The sequence below is a fragment of the Rhinopithecus roxellana genome, chromosome 1 (genome assembly GCF_007565055.1).
Source record: "Rhinopithecus roxellana isolate Shanxi Qingling chromosome 1, ASM756505v1, whole genome shotgun sequence".
Classification (NCBI taxonomy): domain Eukaryota; kingdom Metazoa; phylum Chordata; class Mammalia; order Primates; family Cercopithecidae; genus Rhinopithecus; species Rhinopithecus roxellana.
In genome coordinates this window covers 114,989,275-115,007,972 of record NC_044549.1, presented here as the reverse complement: position 1 = coordinate 115,007,972, position 18,698 = coordinate 114,989,275, and the positions used below count along the sequence as shown (strand labels likewise).

At 36.6% G+C, this 18,698-nt stretch overlaps 1 protein-coding gene across 1 annotated transcript in view; it reads right to left on the bottom strand.

Annotated features, from left to right (window-relative positions):
- The window catches only part of SPATA16 (spermatogenesis associated 16), a 266,735-nt gene that overhangs the window by 230,011 nt on the left and 18,026 nt on the right, over window positions 1-18,698 (bottom strand). The window contains exon 2 of the mRNA XM_010383875.1: window positions 10,502-11,131. Coding sequence (XP_010382177.1) covers window positions 10,502-11,113 — 612 coding nt within the window. The 5' untranslated portion in view covers window positions 11,114-11,131. The remainder of the gene's footprint in view (window positions 1-10,501; window positions 11,132-18,698) is intronic.

The following is an 18,698-nucleotide window of genomic DNA, read 5'->3' as shown; positions in this document are numbered from 1 at the left end:
AGAATTAGATAGGTTAATATAGATAAAGTGCCTGCCACACAGTTTGTGTTCATATGTGTATATCATAGGCTTCATTGAATTTTCTCATCCTAAGCCTTTGTTCTATACAGCCATTGCCCATCACTGAACACTTAATAGATTTCTAATTGTCTTGCCATTATAAGACTTCTTTCTGGCCGGGCGCGGTGGCTCAAGCCTGTAATCCCAGCACTTTGGGAGGCCGAGACGGGCGGATCACGAGGTCAGGAGATCGAGACCATCCTGGCTAACACGGTGAAACCCCGTCTCTACTAAAAATACAAGAAAAAACCCTAGCCGGGCGCGGTGGCGGGCACCTGTAGTCCCAGCTACTCTGGAGGCTGAGGCAGGAGAATGGCGTAAAACCCGGGAGGCGGAGCTTGCAGTGAGCTGAGATCCGGCCACTGCACTCCAGCCCGGGCGACAAAGCAAGACTCCGTCTCAAAAAAAAAAAAAAAAAAAAAAAAAGACTTCTTTCTAAAACCTAACTCAAATTCCTTGAAAACCAAAGCCCTGTCACATCACATCCTCTTACCCCAATGTCACTCTTATAGTGACATTCTAGTGACTTAATAATCTGTGTTGGTTTCTTGGCGTAATTTGCTCTGCAAAATCAACGATCAATTATTCATAGATGAATATCATCACTATCATCATCATCATCCACCCAAACACTCTAGAAGATATTTATTTATAGATATGAAATATATTTTAGTAGTGGCATTCAAGTATATATGAATCCAATGTTCTAGGTATTCATAACAGTTCCTACAAAACAAGGGAACCACACTGAGTGCATTGAAAATCTGTCTCTGTCTCTCTCTCTCTCTATTTTCTTTTCACTCCCTAAGTAGTTACATCCTATTCTCTGATAGAAACAGAATCATCTCTTAGGCAGAAACAAAGTCCTCTCTATTTTAGTGAATGTCAAATGAGGCAAAAGAAGAGTTACATAATTTAGTAGAAATTGAAACTAAATTTTCCTTTAATATTTTTCTAGATAATCTGAATTGAAAAAGCAATTGCAACTTTACACTGCATTACATTTTTGTGAACACATTAAAGTGGATCTCATCTACTCACTATTCCAGAGTCTGTTTATGAAGTTGTATGTGTATGAAGGCTGGAATGGAGTACATAACAGGAAAGAGAGGGAATTGCTGTTTTTAAGTCTATTTGGTTTCAGTAGACTTATACACATTTGGAAAGTTGGATAGTGAAAGAAATGTTTCACAACATGATCCAATACGTAAGTCAGAATCATCTGACTTAAATTTTTCTGGGTGTCAGCCCCAAGCAGTCTTCAAATTGATTACAATTTAGGGTTGTGTAAGACTTCATGACAATTGGTTAGGTTTTGATTCAGAGGAGTAACAGAGTTAACTATATTTAAAAATTTCGTTAACATTTACTGTCATTTGAATCAAACAAATAATGGACACCTGTAAACTATGGAAATAATCCTACTGATGAAAAAGATCTTTCTCAGCTTCCTATGGATTAATTGTTCATTTTTTTTGGTGAAGTTTTCACTTATGGGATGAATTTAAAGTTTCAGAGACACATACTAACTAACCACTGGTCCAAGTTCAGTATCAATTTATTTTTTAATATTGATAGAAAACTAGTCATTAAGTTAATTTGCTTTTTAAATGAATATGATATTATTTTCAGTATAAATTTTCAGAGTAAATTTTCTGACAATTTAAATTTTTATGTAATATTTTAAAATAGCTTTGTATGTTTATTTAATTCTCTTTCAAAAGTTACATGTGTGTTAAAACCTATTGTGATTTTTTAAAAGAGAAGGAAGTGATGAGTATTTTTAATGCTCGTGGTTCTCAATGTTAAGCTGCTCCATAGTCAACCTGGGATAGTAAAAATACCAGTGTGCCAGGAGTGATTATTGCCTGGACCCCAGATAATTGTATTGGACTCTCTGAGAGTGGGTTTGGGCATCTGTGTATATCTAACAGCTCCCCAGGTGATTGTAATTATACAGTCATGTGCTGTATAATGATGTTTTGGTCAGTGACAGACCATATATATGACAGTAGTCTCATCAGATTATAATGGAGCAGCCCTATACAGGTGTACTGTTTTTTATTTTTCACACCATATTTTCACTATATCTTTTCTATGATTAGATACACAAATACTATTGTGTTACAATTGCCTACAACACTCAGTACAATAACATGCTTTGTAGCCTAGAAGCAGTAGGCTTTACCATACAGCTTAGGTGTGTAGTTGACTATGCCATCTAGGCTAGTGTAAGTGCAATCTATTATGTTTGCACAATGACAAAATTGCCTAATGGCACATTTCTCAGAATGTATCTCTATTGTTAAGCTACACATGACTGTGTTAACAACCTACAATGTTCATAATCTTTTTTTTTTTTTATGGGATGTGATTCTCCTTTCATTTGTAAAGTGATACAAATTATAATGTAGGTTTGTTTATTGAAAATTCTCCTACTAACCCCCTCTTCCATACTCTACCACCATCTAAGTTATGGGAAAACTCTCTTCTCCCCGAGATCGTCAATGCCTACCTCCCGACTCTCATTTGGCCCCCTCTTCCACTCTTCCTGTCCTTTTGATTCTCTCCAAATCCCTCTTCACAACTTCTCCCATGTTATGCGTGCTGCATACAAGTAGGAATTGTGGCTGTATCAATGGCTGCTTTTGTGTGGGAAAGAGAGGGGCTTAGCATGAGTCAGATGAGTCAGAGGGTGGGTGTGCAGCACAGCCAGGACCATGTGGATAAAAAGCCTCGATAGTAATGATAGTAATGATAGTAATTGCCTTAGATATATCTCCTATTTCTCATCCTTTTAAGTAATACTAAGCCTGAAAAATATTTTGCTCCTTTAACCAATAATCAACTCTCCTTTATGTATCTTTAATCTTCTAATTTGTTTTTTATTCCACCTGGGTTGGGATGATAACCATTGAAGGTAAATAAATTACATTAAAATATGTTGGATATCTTTCTAAATGTCCACTTAAGGTCACATTTCAGAAAAAAAAATTTAAATATAAACACTAACATACTGAACTACAAATAAAAATGCATAACCCTAAAATGTAAATGAAGTATTGGAGTTCAGGCAAGCAAGACCCAATTCCTTGTCTCTACACTTTGAATCCTTGAGGGCAGAAACTATATTTTATTTATATTTGCATTTCCAACATCTAGCATTATGCCAGGTTAAAATAGCTGGTAACGGCTAGTGGTATTCACATACATTTTTCTTATAATGGCAAATTCTAATTTTCTAGAGATTTGTACTTTAATCGGTGTTTATTATAAGGTAAAATTAAACACATTAATTATACAAATGTATGTAATAATAATTTTATCTTAGTTTTGAGGTTAAAGGAGAAATTCATTTCTTATTTTCCTCCCATGTATATTTGCTAACATTTTCCAAATTTTTTAAAATCATTAAATACGTATTAGTTATGGTGTCCCTGTATGGAAAAAAGATGACATCAATCAAGTTAAAATCGGAAATGTCTAATCTTGAACATGAAGAGTTCACAGTCAGTTTATACTTGACAACTAAGAAACAATGGGCTATCTCTAGAATAACAATTTGTGCATTTAAACGAAGGCTTATATGTGTGCGAGAGGCAGTTAATAGTTCAACACAGTGTTTGGTTTAGGTCACTGCTTCTCAAGGGAAAATAAAGTAGAACACGATGCATTACTTTGTCCCTTGCTTTGGTTAAATTTCAAGTATAGTTAAGAGAAGACTAGAAATTGTTAATATTAATCAAAGGGTTTGGGCTATGGATGTTAAAAAATGTTGGTAAACACATAGTTGGGCAAAGTCCTTTGGAATGTTAAGCTTTAAATTAAACACATAACACAGGGAAATGAGGGACTTGAGAAGTACAGCGACAACTTGTACATGAATTTAGATTTCATTATGTTTTTCAATAAACAATTCTTGATATTCTATGTGAAAGCACCTTATTATCTATCGTTTCTACTTAATGGCATTCTAAGTGGCTAAGAAAGTTGCTCAAAGTCACATAGCATCAACACAGTGTCAAACACGGATAATCTGACTCCAAATTCAGTGCCCTGTTCATCACAGCTCTGGACCCGTGCAGCCACTTAGGAGTATGTGAGCTAGTGCTTACTGCTAATTTACTAGAGGGACAATGGCAGTCACTTGAGAACCTACTAGTGGTTTGGTATAAATCCTTCTCAGAGTTGTCCCTGGACCAGCATTATGAACATCATTTGGGAACTTATTTGAAATGAGGCATCTGGTGTCCCGCTACAAACATAATGCATCTGAATCTGCATTTTTAACAAAATTACTATACATTTTTTTATGCACATTACAATATGAAAAGCAGTAGTGTAAAGAAGTCCAGATGTGAAATCAGGGGACCTGAATTCCATCTCAGCCCTGCCACAGACTAGCCATGGCACTTTAAGTAAGTTGTTTAATTTTTTTAGAGCATCAGTTTTTCTGTAAAATGGGATGATAATATCCATCTTAGAGAGGGTTATTGCAATGATTGTATGAGTAAAAATGCCTGAAATGTGAAACCCTGTCTCTACTAAAAATACAAAAATTAACCAGGTGTGGTGGCATGCACCTGTAATCCCAGCTACTCAGGAGGCTGAGGCAGGAGAATCGCTTGAACCCGGGAGGCAGAGCTTGCAGTGAGCTGAGATTACACCACTGCACTCCAGCCTGGGTGACAGAGCAAGACCCCATCTTAAAACAAACAACAGCAACAACAACAACAACAAAATGCCTGGAACCCAAGAGGAGTTTAAGAAATGCGTACTGAATTCATATGCAAATCCACAGATTATAATGAAACAGCTTAGGCACTCAGAGAATTCAGTGAACCCCTAAATTTCTGATTATGTTGCACCAAAGAAATACCTGTGCTTGAATTTATTTAAATTAAGCTTTCTAAGATATCCACATTTTTGTGCTCTAGAGAGTTGCAACAGTTATTCTCAGCAGAGCAATTACAGGTGAGGCCACCCTATAATGAGATATCTTTTCTACTTTATTAAATAAACCCCCTTGAATGGGCTCCAAAATGGACCTGTCTTGTACCAAATTCCATTATCTTGGAAGTAATCTCATAAGAAGGCCCCGGTGTGGGTTCAATCATGTTGGATACCTAACATTTACCATAAAGAATGTGTTCTAGAACAGTGATTCCCAAAAGCTTGTTCTCAGACCAATGCTTTACCGATCCAAGGGAAAATAAAAAATAAAGACAACATAGCTTTTCATAAAATTAAAATATAACTATTTTTAAAATATCCTTCATTTTGAGAGTATGACCTTTCTGTTTCTTTTTATCTTTCCTTCTAACTTTTATGGATGAAACTGCTCCATATTTTATGATTCAATGGTGGTAATAGATGGTAATTTTTGTAATGTTCTTGTACAACACAAATGCAATGTCAACCCACTCTCCCCCTACACACACTTAAAACATTTTTTATGGATCCCTGAAATGCGAAAATTCTGAACTATTGTTATAGAAACACCTGCTTAAGAGGAAATTCTTTTCTATAAAATCAATGTTGGACATACAACATTTTAAATTATACAATATAGGGACCAAACTACAAAGCGTTAATTGGAGGGCAAATCTGTTCTGTGTAGGCATGTAGGCATATCACAGAGTGTAGTGCTCCTCAAACTGCAACGTGCATAAGGACCATCTGGAATTTGTTAAAATACAGATTATGATTCTGCAGGTGTGGCAAGGTCTGGAATTTTGTATTTCCAACCAGCTCACACTTAGAGTAGCAAAAGCACACTGGTGAGCCCTGAAGCCAGATAACCAGATCCTGAATCCACCTCCTCTAGTTTTTGACCCTTGAGCGAGTTACTTAACCTGTCCACCCTTGGTTTTCTCATTAGTAACACAATAATACCAGCACTATCTCACTGGCTTGTTGTGAGAATAAAATGGAATAATGAATGTAAATAATCCCAGAATGTAAAATATAGTACCTGACACATATAAAGAGCTCCATAAATGTGAGTTATTACTTTAACTTCACAGACCAGTGACTGGAGCGCCAAGATATTAAAAAAAGATTAGCACCTCAAGGGTCTGCTGCATGATGAAATCGGAGGAAGTGAAAGTTCTGGTTGGTAATGGATGGGTCTTGTTCTGTCTTCTTTGATGGGTTGAGTAGGATTGTTTGAAGCTGTGAATCTTAAAGGATACATATAGATTTGTTCTAATTCAGAAGGTGGAAGCCTCTTAATTATTAGGATCCTATGATTAAGATTGAAATGGTGGTATTGTCTAAGTTGCATGCTCGGAAGTTAGAAAAATTTCTTTGACTGTTGTTCCAATAAGTGACAAAAAATATGATTACTACATCTTCTGTCCTTTCTGTATTCCTAATTTATTAATCTCTTCCTACTTTTTGTTGACAGCCAAGCAATTTATTACATAGTAGTATGTCTTACTTAATATGCAAATACAACTATATGAGGCAGTCATATTTTTTTTAAATAGAATCCTTACTGTTTTTGTAGTGGGGAAATTTGTATAGCTGTCTTTTAAAAATTGCAGGGAATAGTATCTAGGCACGACGATATAAAGTAATGTGAATTTTGTATTTTTATCTTCAGCTTACACCTTTTGCCCTTATTGGTTTAGCTTCTGGTGTGAATACAAACATAAGAGCATATGATGACTGTTTTTAATAAAACTTGAGAAAGATTGATGAGGTGGTCATAGAGCTAAGGACCAATTTTACCCATATAACTGATTCACCTTTATACAGTAAAAAGAAAGCATGCAAAAATAAGTTATTTCATTAAGCATGTTTACATAAATGCCTGCTATGTTACAAAATCCTAAAAGACTAAAGTTGACTGTTTTTGGAAGTTAAACTGTTGTCTTCTGAATCATTGCATACCATTTGACCTTAATCATTATAAAATGTTTTCATAAATATAGCTATCTAGTGACTATGTTATGAAAATAAAAGGAGTTAGTACTTTGTCAAGAACACAAAGGAAACTAACACATAAACAGAATATTCCAGTGGTTTTATTAGATGCATTGGAAGTTATTATGTCACTTAATAAATATTTAAATGCCTCCAGGGCCTTCGCTCAGTTCTTACTTTTCTGTTTCTTTTTTGTGGCCTCACCTTTAATCACAGCCAGTCCTCTACATGCGCTTACAGCTGACTTCGCACCACATATTTGGCAACCATTCTAAATGTCTTTGCTGGGCACGGTGGTTCATGCCTGTAATCCCAGCACTTGAGAGGCAAGGCGGGTGGATCACCTGATGTCAGGAGTTCAAGACCAGCCTGGTCAACATGATGAAACCCTGTCTCTACTGACAATACAAAAATAGCCAGGCATGGTGGTGGGCGTCTGTAATCCCAGCTGCTCGGGAGGCTGAGGCAGGAGAATTGCTTGAACGTGGAAGTCGGAGGTTGCAGTGAGCTGAGATCACGGTACTCACTCCAGCCTGGGCCACAGAGCAAGACTCCGTCTCAAAAAAAAAAAAAAAAAAAGTCTCATAACACTTTCCTTGTAGCAAGCCTTCTATGGGAGAGATGCTACTTATCCTTCAATACCTATTTTCTCCTTCTTTCTCAGTAATAGAACTTCTGAATGTTAGCGCCATCTGGAATAAAGACCGTATTTCTCAGCCTCCCTTGCAGCTATGTGTGGCCACATGACCAAATTTTGGTTAATGGGAAAAAAATGAAAATGGTGTGCTCGTGGAGACACTGTGTGCCTCTCTCTTTCCTTTTTCTCATTTTTGACTGGCTAGAATGTGTATTTGATGATACCAGCAGGAACGGTTATTTTGGATCATGAAGTCAAGGTCACTTCTTAGGAAAGGAGATATAACCTGGCACCCTGACCATCATATCATACCAGCCTTTGGCTACCCACTTTTATGTATGAGACAAATAAACTTCTACCTTCCTTCAGACACTTATTTTGCAGCCAAACCTAACCCTAATGTATCCACACTCGAATACTTGCTGCTACATCTATCAAGTGTGATCAATATCATTATGCCTTGGCCTCTATCGTCCATCCTACCTTATTCAAAGCCATTTTAGGACTTAAGGAAAAGGGAGAGATGCCTTAAATGAAATGTGAGAGCACTCACATTTAATAAGGTTAAATTTAGAAGTTAAATTCGGAAAAAAAAAGAAAGTCTAAAAAGGCTACAAATCTTTTCCATTCCCAGTAGCTTTGTTTTATTGAGACATTCTAGCTAAGATTTCAAAGTTAACTCCCCAGATAATCGGTCAAAAGGTAGGCCAGATGTCTAAGCTAAGTTTTGATTTCAAAATAATTATTTTTGTTAATTATCAGTAATTAGTGTCAGCATCCAAAACTTTCCTTAAAACCCTGGGAGAGAGAAAGAAAACAGGAGAGAGAAAAAAAGAGGAAGTGGGGAAGGAGACAGAGAGAAACACAAACATTATACAATACAATTATATTTTAGGATTAACAAAACCTGATTCAAGTTTTATAATTGTGAATACTGGATTTTATGGAAAAGTGGGTATTTTCTTTCATTTAACACAGATGTCTTTTGCTTTTACCTAGACTTAATTTGAAGCTTTAACAGTAGCTAAGAAACGATGCCTTTCTTTTTTCTTGCCAGAATGATTATTTTTCTTTATCTATAAAATTTATACCTTTAACCCTCCCTGCACCGGGAAAATAAATTTCAGTTGAAGATGGCTCTGGCAGAACTGCCTGGGGTTCTTCGTAGAGTCTTTCATTAGCATCCTTTTCTTAGATGGAGGCTGCAGAGCTTTAGCTCAAAAGACTGTTCAAAAGAACAGAGGATTCTTTTGGTGGTTTGTGGATAATACGGACTTTTCAGCACTTATTAGGTAGCTTAGAAGTTTACATAGTGCATCACACTTCCCTTACTTGTGTAGATGACCCTTTATGCGAGCAGAAATATTTATAGATGCATCTATTTGTGTGCTACCTAATTACTTCATATCTACTCAGCTCTGCTTTTGTACTTAGCGCCTTTTTAAATATTTAGGGGCACCCTTTGTCTGGTGTCACCTATTAATCATTCATTGTAGTTGTAGTCATTTTAACCTGCAACTAACAATGAAAATAATACTTTACTCTTTAAATTTCACCACTTTCACGACAACATCTCACATTTGACTCCTGCTCACTCTCATTGCCCATGGTCAATTACTCTTTTCAGTATTTTTCTTTTCTTCTTCTTTTTTTTTTTTTTTTTTTTTTTGAGACAGAGTTTTACTCTGTTGCCCAGCCTGGAGTGCAGTGGTGTAATTATAGCTCATTGCACTCTCGAACTCCTGGGCTGAAGAGATCCTTTCAGCCTCCTGAATAGCTAGGAGTACAGATGTGTGCCACTATGCCTAGCTAATTTTTACATTTTGTGGAGACACGGTCTCACTATGTTACCCAGGCTGGTCCGGAATTTCTGGCCTCACGTGATCCTTTCACCTTGGCTTCCCAAAGTGCTGGGACTACAGGTGTGAGTCACCATGCCAGGACTTTATGGCATCTTTATTTAAATGTTTACTGGTTTGTCTTCCTCACCAGATGGTTAGAGGGAAGGAACCATGTCTTCATTCATTTCTTTTTAAATATCTCCAGTGCCCAGCAGGCGTATATAGTATGCATTGACATGTTTTTTGTAAGATAGTTTTGTAAAATAAAATACTACATATGCACTCATCAATATAACAAGACCAATGGTGCATACACTTTGGTCCTTCTATGGGTACAGTATGTCATGAGCTAGTATAATTTTCCTACTACCTATTTTGTGTTTTAGTAGTGATTCTGAAGTTTATTTTAGTCCATGGGCTATTTTTGAATGCCAAGATAGTCACAGACTTACCTGTTTACAGATAGGAAGATAATTATTCATAAAGATCACTAGAATGGGGAGGAAAATAAAGTTTGATGGTAAAGTCAAATGGTGTTATTTTGTTTGTAATAAGTATCATGTATAAATTATAAGCACATGCTAAAAAGTAAAGATGGTTATGCTTAATCATGAGGATACTACATATCAAAAGTGGACAATTCATATACTCATTAACTGCCTATTTCTAGAGAATCTATATTCTACCCACCACCATTGTACTAAAACTTTATGGCTTTTATAGGTGTACATCTAAATGAAGAAACCAACCACATTTTAAAAATATATCACCATTCACTTCAGGGTTTGTAAAAAGTATGAGGTGTGCTTTTGGGGTTGTTTCTATATATCAGGTGCACACAGGCATATTAATTTGCAGGCATAGCTTATTTATTTGCTTTATGTAAACGGGGAACTGCAAAATCCTGATATAATTAAATATCCTCACCTCATGATCTCTGTTTATTACAGTATGGTCAGAACCCCTCAATGTAATTGCAACTTTCCATTTCATAGCTTCCTGTCACCAATCTATATTTTCTTTAATCCCATACCTCAAGTGCTGTTCTGAATTGTCCTGCTGCCAAGGCGTATTTCTTTTGTCTATAGCAAGAGCTGGCATCCTTTAAGGCTACCTGAAGCCATTTGTCAATCTGAGGCAGAAAGCTGAAATTAGGTACACTCAAAGGGTCTACTATTTCAGCAACTCGGCAGGTTGGCTGACTCCCAGTAGACATGAAGGACTCTACAAACTCATAGCGAACACCCACTTCATCAATGTAGACCAACTTCATTTCCACATCCATTATGTTCTTTAAGGGGATGTGAGGCAGAGGCATGGTGATTAACTGATTGTCAAGTTCTATTATCTTTGCCTCTTTCTTTCTAGTTGGCTTTTCTTCACCTTCTGCCTTCCGTTTAAAGGCTGCTTTCTCTAAATCATTGCTTTGTTTTTCTTTGACGCTCTTTGTCATTTTTATTCTTTCAAGTGTGATTTCTACCTGTTTACCTCCACAGTTTTTCTTAATCTCTTGTGTCATTTCCAGGATGTTAGGTGGGTGTGCTAAGGTGGACATTTTCTTGCTTGTGTTTATCTTTGGAACAAGCTGATCATGATAGATCCTATTCACTGCATTCTCCAAACTCCTACTGCTTCCTGCATCCATTGATCCTGCCCAAAACTCCTGCAGGGGCTAGAAAAAGGAAAGTAATTAAGGCAATATTTTGAATTCCAGTGGTTTAGACTATAGTCAAATTCATTTTAAACACTATTTTATTCATTATTAGTATTTGTTGCCTTGTAAGTAAAACTGTATTTACATCATCTACTGACTATTTTAATAGAGGAATATATGTGTCAGTCTCAAAACTCACCAAGATAAGAATTTGTTGTAAACACATCTAGACATTGTCTTAAAAAATAATCCTTCATGGCTGAACAACATTGAATGAATACATTAATGGGGTACCCAAACTCATTGAATAGGAAAATTTTATACATAGCCACTGAGACAAGAAAAGCCAAAGTAAATCTATCTCAATATTAATTTCCTCAGAAAGGCAGGTGGTCTAGAACTCAGTATAAAATACATTACTCACCTGAATAATAGACTTGGGAGTCTAAAGAAACCCCAGCTGCTTTCTCTGAAAATCTTCCAAAAAATGTGAGCACAATCTTTCCTAAATTTGTTTCTTTTATTACTAATGAAAATCTCATGTTTAAAAAGCTCATAGACAACTACTGTTCACAACAGGCTTTAAAGAAGAAGAGTATGACCTTCAGCCTTACACAAATGTGAGCCATAGTCTATCTTTAGTCTACCGTATTAATATATTTGCAGTAATGGTATCAACAATGTACATTATGTAGAGATGAGATATTTTCCTAAAATATTAATGCTCAGAATATATAACTAATAGACTTTTGATTCCAAGATTCTGCATGTTATGTGCTTCTAGATTTGTTTCAAAAAATCAAGTGTTCTAAGATATAATAATTATTTAGTATGGTTGGTTCCTGACTTTTAGGACTCTTTCTTTTTACCTATCACATTCTATTCTGGAAACAACTTTGTGGAGTAAATAGGGACAGGGACCACATTTTGCAAAGAAACTAAGCGATAGAGGGATTAAGTTCCTTCTCCAAGGTCACATTGGTTGGTCATTAGCAAAATCTACCCATTCAGCTTGCTATTACCTTCGTAGGACTGCCATTCGCTAACCCCTAGCCTGGGATACTTCCTCTATAACATGATGTTCTTTAGTATAGCTAATAGACATAGCTTGGACCACAAAGATAGGAGAAAAATGTGAGAAAGAAGGGCTGCACATAATAAGATAACAATGAGATAAAAGCTAACACTTGTGCTTTTATCGTCAAGGTCAGTGTTCGACTCAAGATAAAAATCATGAGTCACTTCTCAAAACTTACTAATGTTGTTGATTATTTTGATTTGTTTGTTTGGAAGACAGTAGTTTGCCAAAGAAGACCCTTAAAACCAAACACCGCATGTTCTCACTCATAAGTGGGAGTTGAACAGTGAGAACAAATGAACACAGGGAGGGGAACATCACCTACGGGGCCTGCGGGGAGGTCGGGGGAAAGGGGAAGGAGAGCATTAGGACAAATACCTAATGCATGGGGGCCTTAAAACCTAGATGATGGGTTCATAGCTGCAGCAAACCACCATGGTACATGTATACCTATGTAACAAACCTGCACGTTCTGCACATGTATCCCAGAACTTAAACAAATAAACAAACAAAGAGCATCCTGAACTGTGACCCATTAGATTTTTAAGTAAAGGAAGACCCATAACTGTTCCTATGGCTCTAACCTTTGAAGTACTTTCTCCCTCTGTACCATTGGACACATATGTCATCAGAAAAGGTTTACGGTCATACATGGACATATCAAAAGATCTACCTTGATGGTCTTTGTTATCTCATAAGAATGACTGAATTCTGCCGGGCGCGGTGGCTCAAGTCTGTAATCCCAGCACTTTGGGAGGCCGAGATGGGCGGATCACAAGGTTAGGAGATTGAGACCATCCTGGCTAACACGGGTGAAAACCCATCTCTACTAAAAAATACAAAAAACTAGCCGGGCGAGGTGGCGGGCGCCTGTAGTCCCAGCTACTCGGGAGGCTGAGGCAGGAGAATGGCGTAAACCCGGGAGGCGGAGCTTGCAGTGAGCTGAGATCCGGCCACTGCACTCCAGTCTGGGCGACAGAGCGAGACTCTGCCTCAAAAACAAAAAAACAAAAAAACAAAAAAAGAATGACTGAATTCCAATAATTCTAATAATAGCTATCTTGTTTATTGATTTGTAAAAGCTGAGTCCTAGAATATTTCCCTAATGATTCATAATGACACAGTAGAGTTGTGTTTCTGTAGGATAAAACATCTAAGTTTGAAATTTTTACCAGCAGGTGTTATGTTTGGTATTGAAGATCAGCATGACTGAATCACAGGCCCCACCAACAGCTTCACTTTGGGCAAGACCCTGTTTCCTTTTCATCTCTTAGAAACATTGCTGGTCAGGCATAGTGGCTCATGCCTGTAATCCCAGCATTTTGGGAGGCCGAGGCAGGTGGATCATCTGAGGTCAAGAGTTCGAAACCAGCCTGACCAACATGGTGAAACCATATCTTTACTAAAAATACAAAATTAGCCGGGCGTGGTGGCACATACCTGTAGTCCCAACTACTCGGGAGGCTGAGGCAGGAGAATCACTTGAACCCGGGAGACGGAGGTTGCAGTGCGCCGAGATCATGCCATTGCACTCCAGCCTGGACAACAAGAGTGAAACTCCGTCTCAAAAAAAAAAAAAAAAAGAAAGAAAAAAGAAAAGAAAAAGACATTGCTGGCATCCAACATCTTTTGGACTGCTAATGTGGCTACTCAGAGCAGCAAGGGGAAAACAGTCTTGGCCATCTCTTTATCTTTTGTTTGCTCTTGTGCCACATCTACATATGATTTGGATTGAGTAAAAATAAACTTCAGTCCTTCAGTTAAGATCTCTGTTGAATGAACACTCCAGATATGCATCTATACCATTAAGTTTCTTTTGGTAGCAGAGATGCTGTTCTTGAAACTTGTTTAAAGCTCAAAATACCTGGTTTTAAGGGTTTCTGGTTCATTTTAATTTCCACAGTAGGCTGTTAAAAATATAAACAGGAAACATTGGTTTGTGAGCTGTTCCAACATTTTCATGATACCTCCCCCAGGTATCTTATCTATTGAAACTCTCTCTACTTCAAGCACTAGAGGCTAAAATGTACCAGAATATCTGTAGTTGGTTGTCATTAACCAACTACAACCTAAAATGTTGTAAAAGCATCTACAGCAGCATTACCTATCTCTGCTGTATTTATTTCACATATAAATGCATATAACACATATAAATGCTTAAAATTATCTTTATAGCCATTTCTTCTAAAGAATAATTGTTCTCTCTCTCTGCCTCCCTCTCTCCATTTCCCTCCCTCCCGTGCTCCTTTCCTTTGCCTATTTTCCTCCAAACTCCTCCCACTCCAATTCTCTTCCCAGATGTCCCTCACCCCAAGCCTTTTTCTTTCTGCAAGAAGGAAGGTTTTATTGTTTTTAAGAAATAGGATTCTGAGTACTTCTGCATTAGTCTTTAAACGGCTCTATAGAAATCATCATTTTGGTCTTCAGTGCATTTTTATACAAGAAAAAATAACGGGGAAAAAGTATATAAGGTGTACCTAGAGCACTCGGAATAAATATGTAAGCAAATGTTTCAGACATCTGAAAGATCAATTATTCCCAATATATATATAAGAAACTAATTCAGGTTCCCTCCCAAATTCAGAATAAATACCTGAATATCTGAAAGTATCATAAATGCACAGGCTGAAAAAGCATGGCCAAATTCAACCATTATTTTTCAGGGCTGGTTGAAAATCAGATGACTTTATTTCAACCTGTGTTTTTTATTTATTTATTTATTTATTTATTTATTTATTTATTTATTTATTTATTTTTTGAGACAGAGTCTAACTCTGTTGCCCAGGCTGGAGTGCAGTGGCGTGATCTCGGCTCACTGCAAGCTCCGCCTCCCAGGTTCACATCATTCTCCTGCCTCAGTCTCCCTAGTAGCTGGGGCTACAGGTGCCCACCACCATACCCAGCTAATTTTTTTGTATTTTTAGTGGAGATGGGGTTTCACTGTGTTTTTTTTTGTTGTTGTTGTTTGTTTGTTTATAAAAATTGTCACACATGTACAGAAGAGTTACGAACTGCTGCTATGGCTTCTTTAAAAATTATAAAACTCTATTTAAATAATCTGGGATTTGAGGCCTTTTACCACTTCACTCAATGTGTGTTTTCAGCCTTATTTAGCACTCCTCCTATAAACTACTCTGAAGTCAAGCTGAACATTTTGTTAATTCCAAAAGACGTTCATTTTCAGTCTGTCAACTAAGAATTCCCCAATTTCCTATTTCCACTTCATTCTACCTGACCAAACCTACCAAGGAGTTATCCATTTTTACCTCCTCTGAATAATACCAATGGCATTTATAGCACTTATTTTTTATTTTTTATGTCACAGTTATTCCTGAATGATTTTTTCTTCCAATAAGCTTCCTAAAAGCAGAAATATACTTTACTCTTCTTGACATTAATTCAGTGCTTTGCATAGAGTAGGCATTCAATAGATGTTGATCAATATGAATGCTGTGAATCAACAGCTAATTTACACATTCTTATTTAAGAGAAAGAAAATTGGATTTTTTTAAAAAAAGGTACAGACTATAACTTTGAAAAAGTTGTTTCTGAGAAATATTTCTGGATTTATGTTTTGTTTTAAATTTCATCTTGGGTAAAGTACATTTTCTTCTTTGATAGTTCAAGTGAATCATGTACCAACTAGATTTAAACTATCAACCTCTTCACTTTTTTTTAGTAGTCAAGTTGATTAACATGACATTAGTCAGTGTTTCTGAGACACTGAGCTACACTTTAACCATTACTTCAATAAAAATAATTTCAGAGAAAACCATTAGACAACCATTATGTATGTCAAAGAAGTATTTGTTGATAACATTTTGTAAAAATGCTCATTCTTTAATTTAGAAGACAGCACTGTAAAATTGATTGCCTCATAGAAATATGCCTTTACAAAATCTTTAGCAAATATTGACATGAAACATGGGAACAATCTCCAAGGTTTTATAATAAATACAAGTACAAGAAACAAAGAGAAGTTAATGTTCAATCATTTCCAGTGGGTAACCATTTTAAATGTATTCAGTGGATTTTCAACACATTTATGTTTTTTTCTTCAACTATTTCATCAAGTGTTCTGTTCTATGTGGGAGTTTCTATTGCTTCATAGATTTAATCAGTGGTTTACATGGCTATTAGTACCACAGCTTATTTATTAAATTTTTGATTGAAATAGGCAGCTCAAACATGGGCAATTCAGCAAAAGAGAATCCTTAAAAATGTGCTCTCTGAAACATTCGACATCACAGTTGCTATGGTTTTCTTTCTTTAAAAAAAAAAAAAAAATCTAATTTTAACTTGCTGTTAAATGTAACCAGTGAGACATTATGAGAAAAAACACCTTGTTAGTCTACCAGTTCTTTTAACTGTTTTAAAAAACACACTACAAAATATTACTTCAATCCAACAATCATTTATTGAGCACCTACTATGAGCAAGGTGCTGTGCTAGGGAATATGAGGGACACTAAAGATGACTGAGACAAGGGTCTTGGCATTGTAGTGCTCATAGCTAGGAGTGGAGGTGGAGGATGAAAAGAGGAGATGTTGTTTATTAGACTGTGAACTGCTGGAGAGACAGAAATGTATCATAATCCTTTTTCTATATTGATGTGTAGTTTCTTCAGAGCCTGGAACATAATAGACCCTTAATGTATGTTTGTTGTTAGAATGAATGTGTGGCTGAGTTACCATATTCTACATTATATGGTAGCAATAATAGACATACTTCTGTAGGAACATGGGACTGATGCAGTTTCAAGATATTTGGGAAAGCTTTTTAGAAGAGGGACAAGTGTCCCTATGCAAGTAGTTGCTCTTCTCTATTATCTGAGAACCCTCAAGAAATGGTACGTTATTATTGGAAGGTGGAGGGAAATTTGCCTTACAATGTTTTTTAAGAACTGCAAAATAAAACAAACCATCCAGTGTTATATCCATAATAATAACAATCAACAGGTACTCTCAGTTTATGAAGTGGTCTTGCTGGATTAACCCATTTGTTTCTCACAACTACTCTTTTGCATAAATATTTTTAGCCATATTTTCATAATAAAGAAACCAAGAGGTTAAACAACTTGAAAGACATTACCAGGACAGTTTACCAAACCTGACTTGAACCCAGCATGTCAAATTCCATGCTTTTTAGATAATAGGATAATATAGTCTTCTGCATTGCACCCCCAGTTATTTGGGGTTTGTACTTTCCTTACTTTAAAAGTTTTTTTTTTTTTTTTTAACTTAATAACAAGATATTTGACTTTACTGCTGTTTTACTGGGTGGGACTCCCTCTAAAATGATAACAAAACAAACTAGCAATTTATAAGTTAACTTGAATATGTGAACCAAATTTGTTAAGAAAGGTATTAGATTTTTTTTTTTTTTGAAACAGAGTTTCACTATTGTCACCCAGGCTGGACTGCAATGGCGTGATCTCAGCTCACTGCAACCTCTGCCTTCCAGGTTCAAGTGATTCTCCTGCCTCAACCTCCCAAGTATCTGGGATTACAGGCCCCAACCACCATGCCCAGCTAATTTTTGTTTTTTTAAGAGATACGGGATTTCGCCCTGTTGGCCAGGCTGATCTTGAACTCCTGACCTCAGGTAACCCACCTGCCTCAGCCTCCCAAAGTGCTTGGATTACAGATGTGAGCCACCACGCCCAGGCTGGTATCAGATTTTTAGTATTTTTAAAGATCTGTAGCTGTGAATGTAATTATGGCCCTGCTATATTGTAGCCATCATTAGATTCAGGAAAAAAACAATGTGGACATAAAACTTCTACATGAATAGATTGCAGGAATTCAGATTTAAAATTGCCAAGCCATTTGCTGATCACTAAGCCATCAAATGAGGAAAATGGCCTCAAAGCAACTGTACTTCTTTGTGTCTCAAACACTGTGAACATTTGTCATGTTGGATCAGAGGGAGCTTTAGAAGGGAGATTTTATCATGATATTAAGTAGTGGAAAGAGCATTTGGTTTGGAACTGCAAGAAAGGTTTAAGTTCTCTTTTATTATTTATTATTTGCATGTTGTAGGACAAATAATACAACCTCCCTAAACTTTCTTTCCCTTCTCTGGAAATTGGGAATGATCAGATACATGAGAATCATGTGAGAATCAAATGAGATGATCTATGTAAGAGAAGTTGCACTTAGTAAGAGAAGAGGTTTGGTAATTCCACAAGCAGCTCCTTGAATGAAAATGCCTTGGCTCTTTCCAAGGTTAATTCCTTTTGTTTGGATCCTGTCCCTCCATCCTCTCAATGACTTTGCTGCTGCAGTTTTCATCTTTCCATACCACCTCTTCTTCTGTTATTGGACTGATCCTGTTGATGCCTGTGCTGATGTAGCAGCCCTTTTAAGAAAAACAACAACAAAAAACTCCCTTGACTTTCGTATTGCCAAATTCGGTGGTCACCCCTAGGCTCACATGTGCCAGATCTTGTAACAGCAGTCTTCACAGTTGACACTCTCTGTTTAATGGAATACTTTC